Source organism: Melopsittacus undulatus, chromosome 1, assembly GCF_012275295.1.
Source record: "Melopsittacus undulatus isolate bMelUnd1 chromosome 1, bMelUnd1.mat.Z, whole genome shotgun sequence".
NCBI classification, from domain to species: Eukaryota; Metazoa; Chordata; class Aves; order Psittaciformes; family Psittaculidae; genus Melopsittacus; species Melopsittacus undulatus.
The window spans coordinates 102104787-102122951 of record NC_047527.1 but is presented as its reverse complement, the minus strand read 5'-3'; the positions used below and the strand labels follow the sequence as shown (position 1 = coordinate 102122951).

Below are 18165 nucleotides of genomic sequence, written 5' to 3'. Positions count from 1 at the left end.
TAGTTATTTTTCATTCTAAAATGTCCTTTTCCTTTTATTTCTTTTTCTGGTGCTTTGTCCCTGGTGGGGTTTTCTTTCATTATTTCTTCTTTTTCCTCTTTTCTCTTTCCCCTGTTTTTTCCCCCCACTATTTTTTCTTTTTTCCTTTTATTCCAGTTTTCCATTTTTTTCCCAGTTCTTCCTGTTTTCCTTTTTTTCCGTTTTTTCCCCATTTTTTCTTTTCCCATTTTTTGTCCATTTTTTTTCCCATTTCCCCCCTTTTTCCTGTGTTTTTTTTTGTTCATTTTTTCCCCATTTGGTTTTTTTTTTCTTCATTTTTTCTTTTTTTCCCTCTGTTTTTCCACTCCCACTTTTCCCCGTTTTTTTCCCAGTATTTTCCTTTTCTCCTATTTCCCCTGGTTTTATTTTTCCCGGGGTTTACCCATTTTTCCATTTTTCACGGTTTTTCCCTTTTTCCTGTTTTATTTTTTCCGATTTTTTTCTTTTTTCCGATTTTTTTCTTTTTTCCCGGCTTTCCTTCCTATTCTTTTTTTTCCCTGTTCTCCCTTCTTTTCTTCATTTCCCCCCGTTTCTTTTCTTCTTTCCCCCCCCCCCCCCCCCCGTTTCTTTCCTTTCCTTACTTACCTGTTTACCTGTACTCAACCGTATCTCACTGGTGTGCATTCACCACTCCCCGGTGCAGCCCTGCTGCACGTTCCGGTTGCACATCTATCAGTTCCCATTGCCCCTCCCCGCTGGGGGCGGGGCCATGCAAATGAGCCGGTGCGTCCCTCCCCGCCCCGTCCCGTTCCTGAGGCGGCGGTGACAAGATGGCGGCGGCGCGCCGGGTGCAGCTGGTGCTTGGCCATCTCGCCGGGTCCCCTCCGGGGTCGGGCACCAGGGTTAGCGCCGCTCCATGCGGGAGCCGCGCCGGGGTCTCGCCGCGGGCCGCCAGCCCCGACGATGTGGTGGTGGTGCACGGGCGGAGGACCGCCATCGCCCGAGCCAAGCGCGGCGGCTTCAAGGTATGGCCCGGCTGGGCTGTCCTACCCCCGGGGTGCTACGGGGACTGCCGCCTCCCTGCTCCCGCTGCCCCCGGTTGCTGAGCCCCGCAGTGTGCCGGGTCGGGCTCCCCGCGGGCACCGAGCCCCCCCAGCACTGCTCCGCTGCAGGTCGAGGAGATGTGGGACCCCCAGCCACGGCCCAGCAGCGGGCTCTGCTTTGTAATGGTATGAAAGGCACTTTCTGGTGGTTTTAGTGCCGGGGGGTACCCGGCCCACATGCGGTAGGACCACTGGTACCCCAGAAAGTCAGCTAATGTACCCACGGCTTTCCCGGCTCCTCTTAAAGCCCGGGGTAGGTCTCTCCATGCTGCTCTTACCTCATTGGTCAGGCAGAGTAACCACTTGGAAAGGCAGCATCTCCCTCCCCTGTACCAACAACACCTCGCATGGATGTGCTGCCCGTTGCCCCCCTGGGTGTCAGTGGCACTGTCCAGGGGCTTAGACCGAGGATGCAAGGATGGCTGCAGAGGATGTGCATTGCTTGTCATCCATCAATATGGGTCTCACCATGCTGGGGGGCCCCCTCACCAGCTGGGGGGGGGTCACCCTTGTTTCTTTCACAAGATAAATTGAAGAGCTCTGCTTGCTAAGTCTTGTCACATAACTCAACATAGTCGTTTGGTTTTGAAGGCCCTACGAAGTGTGCTCATATGAAACCGAGGTAGGTAAGAAAGCAGCAGGTGTTACAGTGTGTGAAGGTAAAAAACACAGAGAAAACTATTCCTTTTGTTAACAATGACAGCCATAATGAGCTGAGAAGTGGAGTAATGCTGCATAAGCCAGGAGTCCTGTGAAGCAGCCTGAGGGTGAACCCCTGACAGAGCAGTTACTGCTGTTTGCTGAGTAGCTCTAATCCCCTATGCTTTTAGGATACTACACCTGATGAACTACTGTCTGCTGTTATGACAGCTGTCCTTCAAGATGTCAATCTTCGTCCTGAGGCCCTGGGAGACATCTGTGTGGGTGAGTGAACAGCCTCTGTCTGGACTGTGAAACTCCTGGTCTGGACAGCTCTCTGGGACAGGCTGCTCCTGGAGCACTTGGAAGTATTGTGGGGTTGGAAGGGGTTAGTTTGCAGTATTAGGTTTCTGAAATCAGTGTGTCCCTCATCACTGTTCTGGCACATGGTGGGCCTCTGATCTGGGTCCCAGGTGGTACCAGGCCATGGTGATGTTGTATCCCTTCGGTGCCTGCAGCAAATAGTGAGGGGAATGCAACCCATTGACTGGAACCGTATCTTTGCACCCAGGAAACGTGCTGCAGCCTGGAGCCGGCGCTTTGATTGCGAGAGTTGCACAGTTCCTAAGGTAAACTCTCAGCCAGACCGAGGTTCTTCCTCCCTTTCTCAGGCCTTGGCTATGGGGCAGCACTGGGTCAGAGGTTGCAATGAAGCTCATGCACTCCTAGGTTGTTACAGCACATCACCTTTTGCCTAGAAATTAGACTTTGATTGGTTGTTTGGAGGGGCAGGGACAGGGAGGCAGAGGTCGGGCTGTTTAATCCGTTTGTGCCTCCTGTGTTGGGCCTCTGAATGGGAGATCTTGTACTGTGGGCTTCCAGCTGTACCTGCTGCTTCTCCACACTTCCAGGCTGCATTTCCCTCTGCTCTCTGGTCCCAAAACGATAGAGTTGTCTCAAGTCTTTCTATTCCTTCCCCAGTACTGGTGGTCAGTGGTTTGTACTGAGCTGGATCTCAGCTTCTAAGTAGCTGGTGTCTGTTGCCAAGTGATGAGGTGCAGGCACAGCCCACCTGTAACTGTGAATATTACAGAGCTTTTCAGTATTTCCGGCCCCAGTCAAAGCTTGGGAGCGAGGCGCACAAGAGGCCCTGCTTCGAGTGGACCTTCTGAAGATACCTGTGGGGAAAGAGCCTGCAGAACCACTTGCAAATCAAGTGTGTAAATTCTTTCTGACCTCTGCTTTCTCTTGGTGCAGGACCAAATAGGTCAACAGATGCATGAAGGGGTCTGTCTTGATCTTGAGGGTTAAAGTTTAATCACATGGTTTAATGCCGTCTTTAGAGGATTGTTTGTTGCGTCACTGAGTCTTAGTCAGCACTGTCTTGTTTTCTAGTGGTATTCCAGAGACGGTGCCATGCTCGAGCGTGAACCGGCAGTGCTCCTCTGGCCTACAGGCTGTTATCAATATAGCAGGTAAGGGTTCAGAGGCGATACCTGCCACACCCCAGGTGCTCCTTTCTCCTGTTCTCTAATCTGTCTGAGCAGTAGAAGCAGCAATAATGTCTGCTGTTAGGAATCCTTGGTGTTACTAGTTGAATACTTTTATATCCTTGAGTGGCCAAGTTTACTCCTATGGAACTAGCTTGGTTTTCTGAGAGTGAGTTCTACCATCACTTCCGTATCAGGCAGCTTCAGCCCTCTAGTGCTCTCTGCATGTCAGGTCATGGTTGGTTTTCAGCCCCATCAGCTCCTTGGCCTGTCTTATGTTGTGGCAGGTGGAAGGGAGGAGGGAATGCCCTATTTGCCTGTTGTGAGTGCCTCAGGGGTTCATGAAACCACAGCTAGAATGGAAATGCTTTTGCTCCCAATGATAAGAATGTTTCTGCACTGCTGTTACAGGTGGCATCAAAAATGGATCATATGACATTGGCTTGGCCTGTGGGTAAGAAAGTCTTTCTATGGTACTCTGTCCTTCTGCAAGAGCTCTTGTGTGAGGAATTAGAAACCTGTTCCCCCAAGGAAATAGATGCTGTCCTCATTTGACAAATAGTGAATAAACTCTAAAAGTAGGACCTGGGTTCTTGTGGTGGCTGCAGATGCAATTCGTATATTTCCAGATGCTGATGAGTACTTTTACAGAAGATCAGGTCATGTTAAAGGAGAGAAGGTGCCTGAATATCCTTTAATTCTCCTGGAAGTTTTGTTCTTGGTGACATGTCAGCTGGAGTTGCAATAAGAGGCTGAGTATCTCTTACAAGCATGCAACAACCTGTTCTGTTAGGGTCCTCTGGCCCTGCTGTGGTATACCACTTGTGTGCAGAGCCTGAAAGAACCCTCCACAATTAGCTTTCTGACTGATCTCAAATTAACTGGTGTCTTAGAAGACCAGCAACTATCTTGGATAAGGAAATAAATGGTCTACCCGTGCTAATAACTGTTCTACAGGCCTACAGATGTTCTGCAGTGGACAGGCATACTGTTCTTTGCTTCAGTCCCAACATTGTAAGAAGTGTTTATTTCTTAGAGGATTATATAAATGCTAGGTTGGCTTTGGAGAAATGCTGGTGACCATGTGCATATTTACCTCAGAAGAATGAATAAAAAGTAAAACAAAATCTCTTAAGCTACAAATAGCTTTTTATGAGCTGGGTTTATCCCAAGTCACACTCTTCCCAAGTGGACTCACCCACTCTGTAGGTGGAAAGACACTGGATGACAATACAAAACACAGAAGCTGTTGTTTGCTCTTACTTCAAACCTGATTCTGTACCATCCTTTGGGGAGCAGATGCAGCTGAAGCCAAGTAATGCACTGTCCCATATTAGAGTTTAAATTCCTGATAAGCTCTTGGGGAAAGCCCTTGTTTTCTGCTCCTCTTGCATTTTAGAGGAATAGTTCCCTTGTTTACTCTTCATAGTGTCTCTGTGGAGTGCAGAGTAGAACCCTCTTCAAACCCTCTTCCCATTGTAGGCTTTGTGGTCTAGGCTGACTTTTCAAATGTTCACTGGTCTTAAGTGATGGCTTAAGTACGTTTCTGCGGTAAACTTGGGTATCTTCAAGCTGTTAATTTATTTGTAGGTCAAAGGCTGCAGCCTCTGGAATCAACATCTTAAATTCTTTCTGTTGTGAAATATAAATGGTGTAACTCACTGAAGTGCCTCTGTAGGTTTGCTTAATACTTTCCTTATTACACTGCCAACCAGTGCTTAACCTGTAAGTTGCATTTTTATGGCTGTTGACAATCTCACTGCAAACTCCACTCCTAGAAACTTAGGTTTTTTTTCTGTGTTTGAGGTCAGAAGTGCTGGAATCTTTAGCAATTCCTTCCTAGCTGCGGAAACATGAGAAATTAAGTGTTATTAATGACTGACATTGTTATTCTGTTCCAGTGAAATAAGGACCAATTTAATGAAGCAATCTGTTTTCATTTCATAGTAATTCTGATATTGATGACTGAAGAGCTTCTGCCGTGTCCAGTTCTTTTCTATTAATGATGTTCCTGTGGGGTAGTAGGAATTCAAGTTGTAAAGACACTGAGTTTTGGTCAGTCTTAGTAATACAAGATACAAGAACCACAAATGTACTGTGAAGCACTGTTTGCAAATTCAGATCTTTCCTGTGTTTAGTGTGGAAACCATGTCCCTCAGAAGTGCAAATAATCCTGGTGATATCAGTTCCAGCTTGATGGAAAACAACAAAGCGAGGGATTGCCTGATTCCTATGGGGTAAGTGGTTCCTCTTCCCAAAGTTTAAGGGGTTTCCAGATGGTCTGTCTCCTCAGTTACTGTACTGTTCCAGATCAATATGAATGTGGTCTGCTTGGATCTGTATGTGTTGACATCTGCCTTGGTTGTAGTAGAAGATGAATTATGTGAAATGGGGGAAGATCAGCAACTCTGAAAGATTTGCTTTTCTTACGTATTAAGCTCAATGGCTTAATGAGCAAGGAAAATGGATTTGAACCATGTTTTTATCCTAGAATTGATTTGGGATTTGCTTCTGCCCAGCAGTTCTTGGTTGAGAAGGCAGCAAGTTACCTTTGAGACTAAAGCCAGTGCTTGTACTTTGTGTTGTCTTAGGAGAAGCCAACTGCAGATCCTTTAGTGTCTCATTGGATTAATTCTTTGTTGTTGTTTTCCCAGAATAACCTCAGAAAATGTGGCAGAGAAGTTTGGAGTTTCCCGAAAGAAGCAAGATGCCTTTGCCTTGGCTTCCCAACAAAAGTAAATGTTTGGGTTGGGTTTTTTTAACCTTTTAGTTAAGGAATAAATACTGATAGAAAATGCACTGCTACCTCCTAAACGTGGTTAAGTACAGCCTTCATGTTGCCTTCCAAATCTTAATCATGAGTAAAGAAGCTTGAGATGGTCAGAGTGAAAATCAGTGCATGTCTCAGGTTGTGTGGTGAGGAAACCCAAGTCCAGAACTTTACTGGGGATGGTCAGACTAATCTTGTGCGTGTACCACCAGGCATTGAGCCCTGAGCAGTGAGTGCCGCTGTGTTTTTTCAGCATCCAAAAGACACAACCTCTGTGAGGTTCCTAAAACGAATGTGTTGTGCAGTATTTTTGTAGTGGCTTTTGCTCAGTAGTGTTTGAAACTGAATGTGGGAGTAGAAGCAGAAGGAACCTTTCCTAAGAGGGAACATTTAACTGCAGCTGTATCTAGAGGATGGCTGAGCTCATGAGAAGAATGGTGTGTCTTCACTGCAGGTGTTTGTCTCTAAGTGAGCCCAGTCCTACCTCTCATACTCTTCCTCTTAGGGTCAGATCACTGCTGAAGTCAGCTGATGGCTGGAACCCATGGGGCCGTTCTGGCATTATAACAGCAGCAGGTGACATGTTAAAGTCATGGCCATCAAAGAGTTAAAGTAACTTCCAGAGCTCTGTTTAAGCATTGCCCCGGTCCAATTATTTATCTAAAAAGGAAGCCACTGCACAGGCCAGTTAACCTTTAAATTCTGGCCCTGCTTCTCAGGGAACTTGGCATGCCAGCCTTTCTCACTGACACTGATAATGCAAAAGGGTATGTGAATGCGATCCTCACCTCTCACATGAGGAAGGGGGTGATTTTCTGGCCTCAATCTCAGGATGTCTGTGAAGTTACTGATCTGTCCGTCAGCTCTTTGCTCCAAGTCTCACTTACCTGGGAGTATTAAATATTTTTGTTTTATTATGAGAGGCTGAGAGAGCTGGGCTTGTTCAGCCTGGAGAACAGAAGGCTGCTTGGAGACCTTGGAGCAGCTTCCAGTGCCTAAAGGGGCTGACAAGAAACCTGGAAAGGGGCTTTAAAAGGGCTTGTAGTGACAGGACAAGGGGGAATGGCTTTAAACTGACACAGGGGAGATTTAGACGAGATTAGAGGAAGAAGTTCTTCCCTGTGAGGGTGCTGACGCTCTGGCATAGGTTGCCGCAGAGAAGCTGTGGCTGCCCCATCCCTGGCAGAGTTCAAGGCCAGGTTGGATGGGTCCTGAAACAATGTGGTCTAGTGGAAGGTATCCCTGCCCGTGGCAGGGGGTTGGAACTGGATGAGCTTTGAGGGTGATTCCAACCCAAAGCATTCTGTGATTCTATGATAAGTTAAAGTGATGGGGACATGAAACAAGCTTTCAGTCTCCAATTTGTATTCCCTGTAAAGGGTGCTCTGCACTTAGAATGTAAATCTAAACTGTGGAGGCTTTAAAAATACCTTGTTGATACAAAAGATTAAAACTGTGCCCTCATCTAATTTTAATTTAACTAATTCTATTCTGCTCTCTTATATCAGTATGTTTGTGTCAGTTGTTCCCTCCTGCTAATTCAGCTGTCTTGGGGACCAGACCCTGTCTTTGGCACACCTTTACTGCTTAAATTGATACCCTTCTGCGTAATCACACTGAACTATGCAATAAACACTGCAAGTGTTTTGTGCTGAAAGGTTGCATTTAGATGCCAGAAGATTATACCTGGTCTGTGGTTTAGAGCTCAACTTGACTTTAATAGGACAAACCCAGGAATGAGTGAAGCTTTAGCCATTTCTTAGCCTGTCAGAAGTTATTAGCTTTATGTGGAGGCTTAGCCCACATGCCCAGTTTAAACTCTCAGAAATAAGAGTTGGTGTTTGAACAGTTGTGCTGTGACTGTACCACTGGACAAGTACAACTTCATGCTGTGCGCTGTAAGAGTCAGTCACAGCGGCATTGATGGGAACAGAATGGGTTTGGGGAGAATGTCCATAAAAGTTAGTGATACATTTTCCATGATGAAGAGGTATAAAGTTTGTCTTCTCATGAATGGAGCCAAATACTGGCCTGTTGTCTTGTCCACTACTTGGCAATGTTGTACCTGTGTACTATGTCATACCTTAGTTCATTCTGTTATTGACTAGTTTCCTTGACATTAGTTCTCTTGAAGTTCACCTCCAGAATATTTTAATCTCTCCTAATCTTCTTTAACAGAGCAGCAAAAGCTCAGCAGATGGGACTGTTTAAAACTGAGATTGTTCCAGTGAAGACCACCATTCTAGATAATCAGGGCAACCGAAAACCAATCACCGTGCACCAAGATGAAGGAATTAGGCCCTCCACAACCCTGGAGGGCTTGGCAAAGCTAAAGCCTGCCTTCAAAGAGGATGGTAGCACTACAGCAGGTCAGCTCTGTTGTTAAGCTGGTGTTCCTGTGGTTTACCTACCTTGTAATACAATGTGCTTAGACAAAAGAGATCTCTTCCAACAGGTAATGCCAGCCAAGTCAGTGATGGAGCAGCTGCTGTTCTCCTGGCAAAGCGCTCCAAAGCAGCACAGCTGGGACTCCCAGTCCTGGGAGTGCTCAGGTCCTTTGCTGTGGTTGGAGTTCCACCTGATGTGATGGGCATAGGGCCAGCCTACGCAATCCCTGTTGCTGTGGAAAAGGCAGGTAAGAACCACTTGTCGTTCACGCAGTGTTTGGCACAAGGCAAATCAGACTCTGCAGGCTGAAATTTATATTACTCAAGCCTGTGCAGCAGTCAGCCATAGGAACAATGAACTTAAGAGTCAGAACCCTAAAAGAGATCCTGCCTCGGGTTGTTGTAGTTCTTTTTGCTTGTACTCATGTCTAAATTGTCATCTGCTCACCTTTGAGAAGCTCAGGATGAAATCCCTGCACAGTCTCAACATCAGTTAACATGTGGCACATGATTTAGTGTTTGCTTAGTGCTGTTTTTCTTAATATGACCGGGGTGGGGGTGTATTCGGTTCAGGTTTGGGTTTTTTTTTTTAAATTTTGGCATCTGACCAGTGCTGACAAGTTTTCCTTGGGGTTCTTGGCATACTCATTAGGTTAAATAGCTTTTATAGCTTGTGATTACTGTTGTGTCCAGCTGTCATTGCTGTGATCACCTGTTCACCAATAGTTTTTGGTCTCAAAATACCCTTCAAGCTTTAATCCCTCTGCAGACACATCTCAATTAATCTAAGGAAATTTGGCAAACTCAGCAACAAACTACCATGAGCTGTTGCAGTCTTTAGATGTTGTACATAAATGTTTGCAAGTGTAGATACCCCACACGGAGCCAGTGCCCCTCTTTCTGTCATTGATGAAGTAGGACTAGAACTCATAAAGGGAGGCTGTGAATGAATTACTCTGAGATAGGCAAAAATACCTCCTTTTAAACCCTGGCTTTTTAAACCATAGGTCTGACTCTGGCTGACATTGATATATATGAAATTAATGAAGCCTTTGCAAGCCAGGTGAGTGATAATCCCGTTTAAGTTGCAGCATTGCATCGCAGCTGAGTGTGTTTCAGCTTAGTCTCCAAGCTAAATCTTAACTTGTTCTACATATTACATAGACAAATGTTAATAACATGCACAGGACTATTGGAGGTCCTTGATGGAAGGTAGAAACTTCTAGAACTACTGTATCTTCCACACATTTGTGAGAAAGTATGTGGGCTCCAGTTTGAGGTGGAGTGGATGGGCTTAGCTCACTTCCCTGTGCTTGGGATTTGTAATTAGTTCCACTCCTTTCCATTGGGAAGGATGGTCTAGCTGGAGTCAGGCCTCTCAGTGATGTTTAATACTTTCAGAGCAGCTGACACAAGGATGTGGCATTTGTGTAATAATATATAGTTTAAGTTCATTTTAAGCACACATCTTTTGAAGCCCCTTGAGCTCCTAGGACCGGCTGTTGTCCCTCCTTATGTAGGCATGAGATCACCAGTTTTCTCTGCAGTCCTTTCAGCTCTGTTGTGGGAGAGCTGAGACCTAATGAAGGTGAGAACATCTCCATGAAGCCATTCCCTCTGTCTTTCTAGGCTGTGTACTGTGTTGAAAAGCTGGGCATTCCAATGGAGAAAGTTAATCCCCTTGGAGGAGCCATAGCTCTGGGCCACCCACTGGGCTGTACAGGTGCTCGCCAAGTTGTCACCTTACTCAATGAATTGAAGCGCAGAGGGAAGAGGTGAGCATGAGGAACAGTATTAACCTTAATGCCTCACATGTGTGTAAGTAGCTTAGTAACCATCATTGTGATTTAAGCTTTCTCCATCTCTCTGATAGGTTCTGAACATGAATTTCTAATGGCCCTTCTAAGGGAAGGCTGTGTAATGTCTTGCTGCCCTTTCTAACCGAAACCATTCTGTAAATCTGGAATTGTAGGATTCTCTCCCTCCCCAGCTGATTTAAACTAATCTGTCTTTTTCTTAATCCTATGTGTTCTTCCCTTTCAGAGCATACGGTGTGGTGTCAATGTGCATTGGAACTGGCATGGGTGCTGCAGCAGTGTTTGAGTACCCAGGGAACTAACCTCCAGCCTACTGCTGAAACAACGCAACAGCTAATTCTCTGCCTTCCCTAGTAATAGCAAATGATTTGGACTGTGAAATCAGGTGGACTCTGGGATTCATTACTAGATCTACGAATTTTAGGCACAAACTGTGAAGTATAATAATCCATAGAGACCTACTGAGCTGGTGGGAAAATGCAGAACTGGCAAATGGCAGCCTGACAGCAGAAATGAGTTCAGCTGAGGTCCAGGTGCAGGCCCTTGTGTGGTGATTACACAGGGATATTTCTAATTTAATCAATCCCTTTATTCTGTGACTGCTGTCAGAGAGTAGTTCATGGTACAATATTTTTGTATGACAAATTGTCTAAAAGTGTCACTCAAAACGATCAGTGCATGTGAAAAGGCTTTTCCAGGGTTGTCTTAAAAGATGTCACTAACTCACAGGAAGCATGGAGCAGCATGTTTGAAAGTGCAAAAACTTTACATTGTTTCCTTTACAACTGCATCTGTCCCATCCAAGTTATAAACTGGCTCTGCCCTAAGGTGTCCCTATGCTGGAGACTGGGCTATATAGCTTTCTGCTTCTAACCAGGCTGCTCTGGAGCCTCCAGGGGGTAAAGTGGAAGGACTAGAATGTAATTCACACAGGAGGTGCCTGAACAGAAAAGTGCTGCTGAATTGCGACAAGTCAGAACTTGAAAGTGGCCTTGCCACCTTTTTTCCCCATCTTTTTCCACAGCTCATGTGACTCTTAAGTTAAAGGAGAGTCTTACGATTAATACGCACTTCCCTAACATAAACCAGATTTCAGCATTACTCTTACTGCAGACACTATACAAACATCAGTGACATCTCAGCACTAATACAAATGTACATTTCATCTGGTAAAGTTCTCCCTTACCTGTTCTCTCTCTTACAATCACTGAAGCTCAGCACTAACAGCTTGAATATGAAACATCCTCATCCACTTCGATACGTTAAAAAGCTCAGATTTGTAACACAGACTGAAGTTCTTTTTCCTGGCTCTTGGTTTTGCACTTAATAATACAATTGGGTTCTTGCAATATATTTGTTTTCTTTTTCTGGTGGTTGTTAGTCGGAAGCCATGATTGGTTAGAGCTGTGTGATAGGCTCCTGTTCCAGTGCTGCAGCCTGTCCCACTCCCCGGCAATCACTCAGGCTGTATTTTAGAGCAAGATGAAATTATTTGGTAGTTGCAGAGGGGCATTAGAGTTCCTCAGGGGTCTTTTTTTGCACTGTGTATAGAATGAGTTCTTGCTAGTGCAGATTTGGTTTAAACTGGGCAGAAGGCAGCCATCATGCATCTTCTGTTCTCCTTGGGTGGGGAGGGCAGCCCCCTCTTCCCCACACATAGTGCAGTAACAAAAACCTTTTATAGGATGGGAGTGGAAATCTTAACAGGCTCAGAAGTGGGAATTTTGGTGACCTTTAGCTAAAGTAATACTAAAAACATTTAGAGAAGTGTGAGTAAATGGGAACCATGTGGGGGGAAGGCATTTAAAGGCAGAAGGGTTCCTCCCTCTGTAGCTGAAGGGGATGTTCTCAGTGCCCAAGCATGATGAAATACACAGGTTGGTCATCTTCCAAGAAGTCCAGGGAAAGTTGGCTCTTCTCCTTTTCATGTAAGGGAAACAGCCTGAGGAATGCTGGCCTATTCACTGATTCTTGCTTTTATGATGTGTCAATATATTTTTAATGTCAAACAAGCAAGGCAAAACAAAAGCTACTTTATGAGGTACAAATAGTCTTTAATTGTAATTGGAGGCATGTAAAGGGGTTTGGCCTAACTGTTACCCTGGCTGCTTTGCTATTTCAAACCGATTACTTTGCAGAGCCTGGGGGTAGTGGTTAAGCTTATCACAGTGGTAAAAGTAATAGAATGAGATTATGATTCTTCTGTTTAAAGTACCATGAACTCCACACCCCCCCCCCCCCAACTTAAAATTCCATTCTGCTAAAATTCTAGTCCATAATAAAACAGCCGACAATACAGGCTCAGTGGATGGTACCTCTGCATCCAACCTGTTACCTTGACATTTGTCCTGCGGTGTCTTGCTTAAATTTAATACAGGTCTTCATACCTTCCATCATAGGTTCCTTGCCCCTTGATCTGTAGCTTGCAGGGCTTCTCCCCCAGTATTCCAGTAACTGTCATGACTGCTTTATATTGAATGTCACTCCTGAAATGCAGTGCAAGAGGACAGTTCAGTTACAGGGAGATTCAAGTCTCTGTTTAAGGATGAGATTAGTTACTTTGTGGAGGAAAAGGGGGACAACAGTGCTCTAAGCCATAAAACTGCTGATCACAGGCACCTGTCTCTCATGCTGCTGTTGGGTCTGGGGGTAGTAGGATCACTTTAGAGTGTCATGGCCCACAGCCACATAGAGGATGTTTGAGAAGGATGATGCAACCTGTACCTGAAGTAAAGATGTTATTACTTTCGTATTGTAGAGAAAAACTTTAGTATCTTCCTACTGAAAAAATTCTATTTTAGTTAAACAAACTGAAATTATCCTGAGGGCTTGTGTTTGGGAACAAACCAATGCCTGCAGTGCCCTGATGTGAAAACTGATCCTGTGACAGCATTTGAAACAAAAAAGTTTGTCAACTTGCCTAAGCCAAGGGGCAGGCAGTGGAGTCGAGGTTATAAGTGAACATCAAGCAGCTTACAACAACCTTAGTTTTGTGCTAAGTGGAAGTCTTACAGTGCAACTGGCCTAAGGCTAATGTGCAGTGCTTCAGAGACTGCTCGTCTGAAGGATTTCTCTGTGTCTGAGAGATGGCTTCTGTAAAGGCCTGAGGCAAGAGTTTGTGCTGCCACACAACTTTTGTTTTCTGCTCCTCACAAGAGATTCCCCTGCAGGAAGACCACTGATTTAGAGAGGTGAGTTATTAAAATTATCTCACACCTTGCATATAGTTATTTGCTAATGCCACACTGGTCCCAAGTGCTGGGAGATGCGTCGTCTGGAGCTGAACAGACAAGCTGGCTGCTGTACAGCAGCATTTCTGGTTCCAGGCATGCTGATTGTCAGACAAAAAGAAGTGTTTCTGCACATTCAGAAACACTACAGAAAAACTTTGAAAGTCAGAGCCTGGAGAGGCCTTTGATCCATGAAGCTGCAGAGCTGGGACAGCTTAGAGCAGCTGCTCAAGGTTTCATCCCAGTGAGATTCCAGTAGCTCCAGTGATGGAGATCCCACGGTGTATTCCAGGAAGACTGAAGTTACACCGGTAACTCATGTCACCTTAAATCATTGGGATAGACTTTGCCTTTTTTCAGGTTTATGTCACCATGCATAACTTCCAAGAACATAAGTTGAATTTTGTAAAGGAGTTGCATCTATTTAATTACAACAAAGAGATTAAAGGCTTTGGGTCCTCACAGAATCACAGAATGGTTGTTTGGGTTGGAAGGGCCTTTAAAGCTTATCTAGTTCCTGCACTTGCAGGGGGGTTAGACTAGATGATCTTTTGAGGTCCCTTCCAACCCTTGGGATTCTGTGATTCTGTGTTTCCAACCCCCTGACATGGGCAAGGACTCCTTCCACTAAACTAGGTTGCTCCAAGCCCCATCCAACCTGTCATTGAACACTGCCAGGGACAGGGTAGTCACAGCTTCTCTGGGCAACCTGTGCCAGGGCCTCAGCACCCTCACAGGGAAGAATTTTTTCCCATCAGGAAAAAAAAGTTCAGTTTTTCAACACCCAGCACCCCTGAATCCTTCCCTTCAGGGCTGCTCTCAGTCCAGTCTGCCCCAGCCTGTATTTGTGGTTGGATTCCTCTGGCCCACATACAGGACCTTGCACTTGGCCTTGTTGAATTTCATGAGGTTCACACCTGTCTGTGCTGATTCCTCTGGACAGCATCCCTTCCCCCTGGCGTGTCACCGCACCACACCGCTCAGTGTCATCAGCCTACCTCTGCTGTCCACAGCTAGGTCCTAGCCTTGACAAAGGTTGTGATGTTTATAGGACAAAGTGATTTTCATCTGCTTGCTTCTGTTCTGTAAAGCTCATTTGCCTGCAGCTCACCTTATCTTTGCTATGTGGAAAACCTTTGGACTAGACAAAATTACCTTGTTGCTTTCCTTTCTCAAACACCTTGACTGTAACACCAACCATTGCACCAGGCAAAACAAATGGTATCACTGCATTAGAACAACATTTTGCTCTATTTGTTTCATCAGGAGCTACTCTTAATACATGTAGGGAAGTACAGGAATTCAAATTAATTTCTTTCAGAGAGGAGCCACATAAGCAGTAGTGAAGGACCCCTGAGACTGACCGCAAAAGATGCTGCACTTCCCTGCAGGATAAACAGATGCTCCAGTGGAATTCTGAACTACTCTGGACACATTTTGCCCTCTGTTCTAACTCATAAAGTGCTGGATGCATAAAGGACTCAGTTGTTGTATTAGCCTCTGCACTGACTTAGAAAGCCTTGAGATCTACCTACTGCTGAAGATGTTGCCCTAATGAAAGAGGTTTTATGCAGCGGTATGTAGTCAGCGTGTCATGCCAACTGTTGGAACAGCATGATTTCAAGTGGATTAATCCAAAGCTGAAATTCTGGGTGTCAAATAAAAAGAAACCCCATACATAGGAACAGCATAGAGAACGTGGCTATGTGGAAAAAGTACCAGCTGGGAGCCCAGGATTGGGATGTGTTAGAAGTAAAATGAGCAGCCTGGTAACACAAGAAAAGAATAGACTTGCTCTTTGCTTTTAGTGACCACTCATGCCATAAACTGGGGCTTGACAGGGAACAGCAGCAAGATCTCAGTCCTGTTAACTGTACCTTGGAGTAAAGCTGATCTGCAGGAGTGCTTTGGTAGGTGGGTCCCCTTCACGTGCCTTCAAAATACCATTAGTAGGGGAGACAGAAAACACCTTCACGTTGTTATGCCTTTCCTGTTCATCTGCAGTGAAAGGGGCAAATATCAAACACAGAAATACAAATCCCATCATATAAGCTTGTACAGCATAGCACACTCAAACCAATGTGCCTCCGCACTAGCCGTCTAATAAATAATGTCCTGCATGTGGCCATGTCTGTTTTCATCCCTAATCAAGGGGATCAGTGGCCTCCATGTCAAAATAATAAAGCCCTGATCCTCTTTCCTTTGAAGCCCATCTGTTTTTAACATCATTAGGCAGAAGCTCAAACCAAACACATGAGGAGCTTCTGCTTCTTGTTTCCTCTTAGGACTGCACTATGAATGACCAAAGCATGCCTATTACTTGTAGGAGTTGTGATCCAATTGTTGGTTAAATCTGGAGTAACTGCTGAAAACAATAGAGATACACTGATGTAAAAAAAAAAGAAAAAGCCCTCGTAAGTGAGAACATGACAACAGAAGCAGGCCTGATTGATACGTTTGCAGCCAACATCCTCATATATTTGCTATCTAGTGAGTGAATGCAGGCAGTCTTACTAAATAAAACCACAGAATAGTAAAACTATGTAACAAGGAAATCCAATTACAAATGCAGAATACCCAGCAAAGCAGTCCAGTAACTTCTAGAGCCACTCCTGTTACACAGGAAGACATGTTCAATCTTGGTCTGTCCAACAAAGCAGCTCTTGAAATGAACCGTGTGGCAGGAGAATTTCAGAACTGGAACAGTGAGGTAAGCAGTCACTGGGACCAGCTGCAAAAACAGAGGAAAGGGAAAGGAGGAAAAAAACCCCACCTGATTTTTGTAGAGCTTTAACAGAATCTGCTGCAGGTGGATCATTCTTAACCTTCAGCACTGAATCAAGAGTAGCTGCTCTGTGTTCTTTCATAATAGAGTTGATTCCCCATTCTACAGCTTTCAGTGAATTAAGTTGTTTGTTTTACTTTTTCTGGAACAGGTTTTCAAACCAGACATTGTGATCTTAATGAAATAATATGGAATGAACATCCTCACTTCTTATTTGGGTTTTCTGTAGAGATGCAGACATTACAGCATCTCAACGTCTGTTAGGACTGAACATGACCCACTGTGAATCATTCAATTTGTGCAGATTGCCCAAGATTACTATTAAATTGACTGTATCTTAGGTATGGTGCTTGGACCTTACACAGATCACTCCTCAGAAATACCTGGTACGAAACAAAACCAAACCAAAAAACCCCACCAATGCCTGCAGTGTACTGGAACTGCTGAACACTTTGGGGGGGTTATAGCTTTCCATCTGGAAGAGACTGGCCTTTAGATGTGTATGGGCTGTGAACACACCACATGAGTTAGACAGACCCAGGAGACTTTCAAGAAGCACTCAGGTACTGCGGGAGGCAATGCTTGGTGACTCAGTCACTGGCATGATCCCTGAGACAATCCTGACCCCATGTCTCAGAAGGACATTGAGAGTCAGACTGTGACTGAGCATGCTGCCCTCAGATTGAGTTGGATCACCATCACTGTCACGCTGTGACCCAAAAGTGCTCTGTCCATATCAGTGTCACCTGCAGCTTCAATGCAATCACCTTCAGCTTCGGTGGAAAGCTACTTGCAAATCCCTGGCTGTTCACTTGAACTGGATGACACAATTTAGAGATGGCTGTATTTCAAAGCTGAGTAAACCCTAAGGCAATCCAGAGATGCTGATAAAACACAGCCCCTTCTCAGGACCCAGAGATCTGGTTCTGATCTTACCTGGGTAGTGCAGTTACTATATTCAATGACCAGATTTTGATTAAACTTCAGCTTTCTCTCTCCATTCTCAGATTGGAGCACTTGGAATCCAGGAAGCAGCTGGGTATCTGGCAAATGTTGATACATAAGTAACTCCAGAGTTGTGTGGAATGACACTTTCACCTGTGGGAAGAGGAATTCAGATGACCATCACATAAGAAGACACAATGTGCAGGAAATCCAAAGTAAACATTGCTCAAAGGCCCAGATGCACATTTTCCCACTGGAACCCAAAGGTGTCAATGCCAGCAACCAAATTCCCATTGGAACAAAGCATTATAATTCAAGAAAAATCACAGCTATTTCCTATGAATCCAGCACACAGAGATAGAGTGTAAAGGTGAAGAGCTGATCTCCAAATCACAACGGAGAAACAGTCTCTAGGAAGAAAAATTCCTGTTCTAAATTCCTGAGGTTACAAATACCATATTCCCAAAGCTGTCTTAAACATGCAAGTTGTCTTTCTTCACACATGTGCAGAATTAAGATATGCTTCCATGTCAACATGAACACTAAAAAATGAGAAGCACACTTCAAAAATACAACTGTTAGGGATTCTTTGCAGCCCAGGTAATTCTTGTCTTTGGACTTTGTTTCCTTTAATGTCATTGTGTAGACCCCAAGCAAACCAATTTTTTTTCTGTTTGCATTGCCTGTATCTAATTTAAGGAAATAAGGGCCTGCAGCCTTTGGGAATCTTTTAATTTGGCCAGCATATATATCTGGCTATTGATTTAGGTGAGCTCCAAAAACTCCAGGGTTTCCTGCAGGAGGTTGCAACAGGTCAGAGTTGATGAGAAAAGCTCATCAGGGCCACTGCAGAGAACCATTTTGTACCCGCAATATAGAGGTCAAACTTGCAGTAGTTGGCTCTTGTTGGTATACCAACACTTCCCCTGAAACTGGGAGATTTCAGGACTGGTTGTGTTTTTCTTGCGGCTCATCTGGGCCACGCTAACACACCAGTTACCCTCAACTATCTGTTCTGGC

The 18165-nt window shown here is 44.8% G+C and overlaps 2 protein-coding genes across 2 annotated transcripts in view; one reads left to right on the top strand and one right to left on the bottom strand.

Annotated features, from left to right (window-relative positions):
- Nucleotides 1-792: 792 nt before the first annotated feature.
- ACAA1 (acetyl-CoA acyltransferase 1) lies at nucleotides 793-12499 on the top strand. The gene is made up of 12 exons (XM_005150021.4): nucleotides 793-1004; nucleotides 1913-2006; nucleotides 2293-2350; nucleotides 3117-3196; nucleotides 3623-3665; nucleotides 5350-5448; nucleotides 5866-5946; nucleotides 8160-8350; nucleotides 8437-8616; nucleotides 9376-9431; nucleotides 9998-10143; nucleotides 10412-12499. Exons 1-12 carry the CDS (start codon nucleotides 810-812, stop codon nucleotides 10485-10487), a joined length of 1299 nt encoding a protein of 432 aa, XP_005150078.2. The 5' UTR covers nucleotides 793-809; the 3' UTR covers nucleotides 10488-12499.
- Nucleotides 12415-18165, bottom strand: part of DLEC1 (DLEC1 cilia and flagella associated protein) — a 48706-nt gene continuing 42955 nt past the window's right edge. The window contains exons 35-38 of the mRNA XM_034060462.1: nucleotides 17137-17298; nucleotides 15993-16146; nucleotides 15293-15413; nucleotides 12415-12671 (exon numbers count right to left, since the gene is read on the bottom strand). Of these exons, the coding sequence (XP_033916353.1) occupies nucleotides 12554-12671; nucleotides 15293-15413; nucleotides 15993-16146; nucleotides 17137-17298 (555 nt within the window). The 3' untranslated portion in view covers nucleotides 12415-12553. The remainder of the gene's footprint in view (nucleotides 12672-15292; nucleotides 15414-15992; nucleotides 16147-17136; nucleotides 17299-18165) is intronic.